This window comes from Crocuta crocuta, unplaced genomic scaffold (genome assembly GCF_008692635.1).
Source record: "Crocuta crocuta isolate KB4526 unplaced genomic scaffold, BGI_CrCroc_1.0 scaffold142, whole genome shotgun sequence".
NCBI lineage: Eukaryota > Metazoa > Chordata > Mammalia > Carnivora > Hyaenidae > Crocuta > Crocuta crocuta.
In genome coordinates this window covers 233,892-240,743 of record NW_027528892.1, presented here as the reverse complement: position 1 = coordinate 240,743, position 6,852 = coordinate 233,892, and the positions used below count along the sequence as shown (strand labels likewise).

Here is a 6,852-nt window from a genome sequence, read left to right as displayed (position 1 = left end):
AGAGGGAGACAGATCACGAGTAGGGGAGGGAGGGAAAGGAAGAATCCGAAGCAGGCTGCAGGAAGCAGGCTCCAGACTCTGAGCTGTCAGCAGAGCCAGTAGGGCTGGAACTCAAAACACGAGTTCATAACCTGAGCCTAAGTTGGACGCTTAACTGACAGAGCCACCCAGGCGCCCCTGATGAATATTTTCAATGTATAATTATTAGGAAAGCATGGAGACCCAATCTGAACGATACAATTTATTTAAAAAGAAAGGTTGGGAAAAAAAAAAACCAAACACTTTTGAAATCAGACTGAAATGAAATTTGAGGATATGAAATAAAACAAAATAAAAATTTGAGGAATGGAGTAAAAATGTGCCCTGTGTGGGTAAACCCCTTTCCAGTGGTGCACTGAGGTTGTACACGCACCGCTGAGAAAGAGGACTTTGGCTGCCTCCATTTTGACCTCAAACTTTCTGGCTGGGTTCTACTTTCCAGCCGGACTCTCAGCTCAGGAGGAAGACTCTGAGGGCAAAGCATCCCCTGCGGGGGACCAGCAACTACCCCGTCAAGCAGTAGGGACTGCCCTGAGCAGGCGAGACCCCACTCAGGATTGACTCCAAGACAAAGATCTCTTTGACTTTCACTGCCTACCTGTTCTACCCACCCACCTTTGCCCCACATTTTCCTTAGAAGTCTGGAAATATTTTCAGCACTTTGGACAGTCTTTGAGAAGCTACTCCTAGCTAGATTCCTTTCGTGTTTCACCACTTCTCTTTGCCTTTGGATTTTGTCGGCAGGAAAGGCCCAACCTGTCTGGGACCCCACCCCTCCAGCTAGGGGCTCTTGCGCCCCAGCTACACCATGGTCGGGATGAGCCCCGGGAGGAAAGAAACGCGACACGACATGAGCCGGTCACCTCCGCGGGCGCGCGGGGGGACAACAGCTAGGAGGTCCCCGGGGGAGAGGCAGGTCCCCGCCCCAGGAGCACGCGGTGCTGGGCCGCGGAGGAGGGGGTCTCAGGACGAGGCGAGCGCTGCAGAATGCCAGGCTCAGGCAGGAAACCGGCGACCCGCGCTGCCAGAAAGGGGCAGACAGACACTCGCGAGGCGGGCACCGGGTGGGGGCTTCACACGGCATCGGGTGCGTGAGGAGGGTCGGCGAAGGTACTGAGCAGGAAAACGACGCAGGTGGGTGTTCACAGGCCACATGCAGACAGGGCGCAGGGATCGGCCTCCGAGCAATTTTAACCGGAAACGGACGCGGATCCCCGCACTCGGGTACGCTCCGGCAGTGTTGGGACTCACCACTGCAGGGTCTGGCGGGGGTTGCAGCATTCTAGCGACCCCCGCCCCAGGTGCGGACGTCTGCGCACGCAGCAGCCGCTGGGTTAAAGCCTGAACGGGAAAGACAAACTGTCCCTCAACGGTAGGACACCACTTATCCGGATCCGCTTCCGGGTCTGCCGGAAACTGCGCAACANAAGGCGGGGTCTAGAAGTGGGCGTGGCCTACAAGCCTTTGCGCCACGACCCTGGGGCGTTCCTCGATCGGCCCCATCTAATTTGGTCTTTAGAGTCTTGGATCCATTTAGGCTACTTCGTCGTAGTGCGGAGTAGGGTTAACTCCTTCCGGTTTTATATAAATAGTCCCAACAATTTAGGGTAAACGCCTACAGTGCTGTAGATTCTAACACTGGAAGCCGAGATGTTTTCCTCTTAATGAGCTGGAAACGGTTGGAGTCCGAAGCCGCTTTTGCTAGCGGGTGGAGACGAGAGGGGGCGCTGGGACCTGAGAGGGAGTCGGTGTACACAGTGGTTCCGCGGGGAGGAGCTGCAGCAACCTGGGACAAGGACCTGGGAGGGTGGGTGGAGGGGAATTTGAGTATTGTCGTCACCAAGCCATTGCTTTAAAACACCGATAAAAAAAAAAACAACCTTAAAAAGTAGGCATTAGTTCCTTGGTTCCTCTTTTATCTTCAATGTGTTGATCTGTTTATTACGTGCTGGAGGCGAGCTATAAATCCATGTATCTTGCAATAAAGTCGGATTGCATCTACTTTCTTGCAATTACCTGAAATTTTCTTTTGTCCTACGGTAACCTCACATTTGATAGATGTTCTGTTGTTACCAAACCCCAAGTTCAGGTGCCTGTGGCTCAAAAGGCCAATACCCAAGAGATGAGTGTTGGTTGGAAAGGAATTTGAGCTTTATTCAGGAGGCTGGCCACCCAGGGAGAAGGCAGACTCTTGTCCCAAGGCCAACATCAAGGTTTCTGCCTGGCCCAGGGATTTTTAAAGGAGTTTGGGGCAGTTGATCCGTAAAGGGAGTGCCGTAGTCCCTGTAACATTTCTTGATTCCTTGCAGACTCAGTGATGTTATCTCAGTGTTCTGAGATTGTGCAGGGGGTCTGGTTCCTTAGTGCCCAGGTGCTAGTGGCTTTGGACTCGGTTTCATGAGGTGCAGAGGTGCTCCCTCTGTTGTTTCTAAGAAAGAGTGCATGATCTATAGATACTCAAAGACAGGATAGTTAATCACGAGGGCTAAGTGTGCTTGCTAAAGCTTAAGGACTATTAGGTTGACTGGAGGAGCCAAGGCAGCTTCACTATGTTTGTGATAAAGTACAATAGGGTATTTCAGGGGCGCCTGGGTGGCTTGGTTGGTTAAGATTCGGATTGGTGAGGGGCGCCTGGGTGGCTCAGTCGGTTGGGCGTCCAACTTCCTCTCAGGTCATGATCTCACAGTTCGTGGGTTCGAGCCCCATGTCAGGCTCTGTGCTGACAGCTAGCTCTGAGCGTAGTGCCTGTTTCAGATTCTGTATCTCCCTCTCTCTCTGACCCTCCCCTGCTCACACTGTCTCTCTCTCTCTCTCTCTCTCAGAAGTAAATAAAACATTAAAAAAAAAAAAGAGTCTGATTGGTGAGTTCAGCTCAGGTCATGACCTCACGGTTCCTGGGACTGAGCCCTGTGTGGAGCTCTGCTGACAGCATGGAGACTGCTTGGGATTCTCTCTGTCCTTCTCCCTCTCTCTTTCTGTGCCTCCCCAGTTCATGCTCTCTTTCTCTGTCTCAAAATAAATAAATAAACATTTTAAAAAATGGAGTATTTCTCGGATGCCTGGGTGACTCAGTCAGTTAAGCGTTCAGCTTCGGCTCAGGTCATGATCTCGTGGTTTGTGAGTTCAAGCCCTGCATTAGGCTCTGTGCTGACAGCTCAGAGCCTGGAGTCTGCTTTGGATTCTATGTTTGTTTCCCTCTCTGTCTGCCATTCCCCTACTTATTCTCTCTCTCTCTCTGTGTCAAAAATAAACATTAAAAAATAAAAAAAAAATAGTATTTCTTAGGGGTGTGTCTGGTTGGCTCAGTTAGTAGAACATGCAACTCTTCGTCCTAGGGTTGTGAGTTTGAGCCCCACATTGGATGAAGAGCTCACTTAAAAACACACACACACATTTATCAAAAGTGCAAGAAGAAACAGTACTTAAACACTATATTCTATTGTAGAGAACTATTACAAGTTATTAAGTAAAAGTATTTCCACAGAGAAAAAAAGCTAATGAATTCTTTGGGACAGATAATTGTTCCTCAGTTGTCAGAGGGAAAAATGTGCCATATACATCAATCCTAGGACGCCAGAATTCTGCCAAAAGGAAACCAAGTATCAAAGCCTTTTACAGGTTTTGGGGCACTGGATGGCTCAGTCAGTTAAGTGTCTGACTTTGGCTCAGGTCATGATCTCACAGTTCGTGAGTTCAAGCCCTGCAGTGGGTTCTGTGCTGACAGCTCAGAGCCTGGAGCCTACTTTGGATTCTGTGTTTCCCTCTCTCTCTGCCCCTCCTCAGCTTGTGTTCTCTCTCTCTGAAAAATAAACATTAAAAATTAAAAAAAAAAAATCTTTTACAGGTTTCAAAATTTCTAACTTGTTTCAAAATCTTTCACAAGTTTTCTCAATGATTCAGTGAGGTATTGGCATGTTAATATCTCTAAAGTAATCACCTCTCTTCAAACAATGAAAACACAAAGGCATGAAAACAGATGGAGCATGTAATTCATACGGATGGAGAAGTGGTCCCAATTAATTCTTTTTAAAAAAATTTATTATTTAAATATAGTGGACATACAATGTTAGACATATTTCAGGTATACAACATAGTGATTGACAGTTCTATATGTTACTCAATGCTCATGATAAATTTACTAACCGTACAATGTTATTATAGTATTATTGACTATATTCACTATACTGACTTATTTATCTTATAACTGGAAGTTTGTACCTCTTTATCCCCTTCACTTACTTCACCCTCCCCTAGTCCCCTCCCATCTGGCAAGCACAAGTTTGATTTCTATATTTTGTTTTTTGTGTTTGTTTTTTTAGACTCCACGTATAAATGAAACCCTATGGTAATTGTCTTTCTCTGTCTGACTAACTTCACTTAGCATGATTCCCAATCCTGATTCTTTTTTTTTGGTAATCTCTACAACCATTGTGGGGCTCAAACTCACAATCCCAAGATCAAGTGTTGCGTATTCTTCCAACGACCAGCCAGGTGCCCCAATCCTGATTCTTAATAGCAAAAAATTTTCCCATCTGACAGCTGCTACTAAAGCCACATCCTAATACTTAAAACAATTCAATGTTCATAGAAATCCCCAGAGAAAATATTATAAGGTATATCTGAATTTGACAGGCACTAAAGTCCATAGGACTTTTTATATATTCATCTGGGACAATACATCTCAAAATCCCTGATGCCCGCCACATAGAACACTTCCATTGGAATCTCTGGTATATTTTTAAAAAACTCCCCACATAAATCTAAAGTGCTGCCCTGTTTGAGAAATAGCACCTAGGATGTCTTGAGGAAGATTCAGTCAGTGACGGAGCTTGTCTGCAGGAAATCAAGAGCATACTTCTCCATCTGGGATCATATATGACCCATATGGAAATGTGAAAGCTGAGGTGCCTGGCTGGCTCTGCTGGTAGAGCGTGTGATTCTTGATCTCTAGGTCATGGGTTTAAACTCCACGGTGGGTGTAGAGATTACTTAAAAGAGAAAGAAGTTGAAAGTTTGTTTAATTATGGTTGCTTATGTCTACATCCCAGGAGTTGTAGACAGTCCAGAGAATAGGGAATTCTGAGTGCTGGCAGAAGGAAGCCCACCCTCCCGCCTCCACAAAAGAGGGGATCTTCAGATATTACCTCTTATGGTGGTGTGGGTTAATACCAGGTGATGGGAGGGTACGGGGACAGAGGAGAGGCCCATGTGTTTGGTGGACGGTTGGAGACCTGTCCAGGTGTAGTTTCTCATGATGTTGTTCTTCACACCAAGCGGGGTCTTTTTAGGATTCCCAGTGATAAAATAAAGGAATTTTTCAACTTTGTTTATTTATCTCCTTAGAATGATTACTTCAGGTTTTATTTTTTAATAAAACAATTTAGTCCAGTGGTGCCTTGGTGGCTCTGTCGGTTAACCATGCAACTTAGGCTCAGCTCATATTCTCACAGTTTGTGGGATTGAGCCCTGCATTAGGCTCTGTGCTGACAGTGAAAAGACTGCTTGGGATTCTATCTCCCTCCCTCTCTGCCTCTCCCCTACTTGCACATGTGCTCTCTCTCTCTCAAAATAAATAAATAAACTAAAAAAACGCTAGTCCAATAGTTCCAAGATTGGGACTATTACAAAATTAACCAGTTTTTTTTTTAAATGCTTATTTATGTTTGAGAGAGAGGGAGAGTACAAGTAGGGGAGGGGCAGAGAGAGAGAGGGAGATAAAAGATCTGAAGCAGGCTCTGCACTGGCAGCAAAGAGCCTGACGCGGGGCTAAAACCCATGAACCTCATGATCAGGACCTGAGCCAAAGTCGGACGCTTAACTACTGACCTACCCAGGTACCCCAAGTTAACCAGTCTCAGCTGCAGAAATGAAGATGCTTTTCACTAGCCACAGGTCTATGTTCAAGGACAGTGGGATATGCCCCACATCCTGCATGCTCTTAAAACTAACCTGGTTGTCAAGCAGGGGCTGTAGCAGGGCACTAACTGAGCCTCTGGCTTTGAAGGAGTCTCTCTGGTAGGACCCTCCCAGGTCAGAGCTGTACACACAGCTCCTTTCCCTTCTTCATCCAGTACTGAGATGCTGTTGCAAACTTGATTTGGGAAGAAGTACCTTGAATAGAGTATTGCAGCCATGGGCCCCCATAGTCATGGTCTTGTTATTAGGATGCTTATACATCTTTTTTTTTTTAATGTTTATTTATTTTTGAGAGAGGAGGGCAGGAGCAGAGAGAGAGGGAGACAGGATCTGAAGCGGGCTCCAGGCTGACAGCAGCGAGCCTGAGACGGGCTTCAAACTCACAAACTGTGAGATCTTGAATGGAGCTGGAACCAAGAGACGGATGCTTAATGGCCTGAGCCACCCAGGCGCCCTGTCATGATGATTTGTGGCTCTTCATGTACACAACAGCACACAGAGCCCTGCACTAAATGTTTTTTTCCCCCGGAGCGCTCTCTACTTTGTGAAGATTGTGTGTCCTGGGCAGCTAGCTGTCCTGACTCGGGCTGGAATAAAACTTTTCTTTTAAAAAAAAAAAAAAATTAAAGGTTTGTTTATTTTGCATCAATACCAGAAAGGTAGGAGGAGGGAAAACCGTTTCTTTCCAAAACATGTAGGCTTAGTGACTCGGTGTTTTCTTCTTCCTTCCAAAATGCTGTCTTTCAGAAAGCTTGATTTCTTTCCACAGTTTTCCTGCACCACAGACATCCCATTTCAGGTCCAGCTTACTAACTTTTTCTCATTTTGGGTAATTAGATGTAACACAGTGATGACTTAAACAGCTCTTGAGAATTCTCTCCCTGCGATATTAGTGAT

General features: G+C 46.2%; 1 protein-coding gene across 1 annotated transcript in view; it reads left to right on the top strand.

Moving 5' to 3' along the window:
• The first annotated feature begins 1,192 nt into the window (after positions 1-1,192).
• The window catches only part of LOC144225669 (vomeronasal type-1 receptor 3-like), a 29,446-nt gene continuing 23,786 nt past the window's right edge, over positions 1,193-6,852 (top strand). Inside the window, exons 1-2 of the mRNA XM_077756913.1 lie at positions 1,193-1,263; positions 1,416-1,646. Of these exons, the coding sequence (XP_077613039.1) occupies positions 1,193-1,263; positions 1,416-1,646 (302 nt within the window). The remainder of the gene's footprint in view (positions 1,264-1,415; positions 1,647-6,852) is intronic.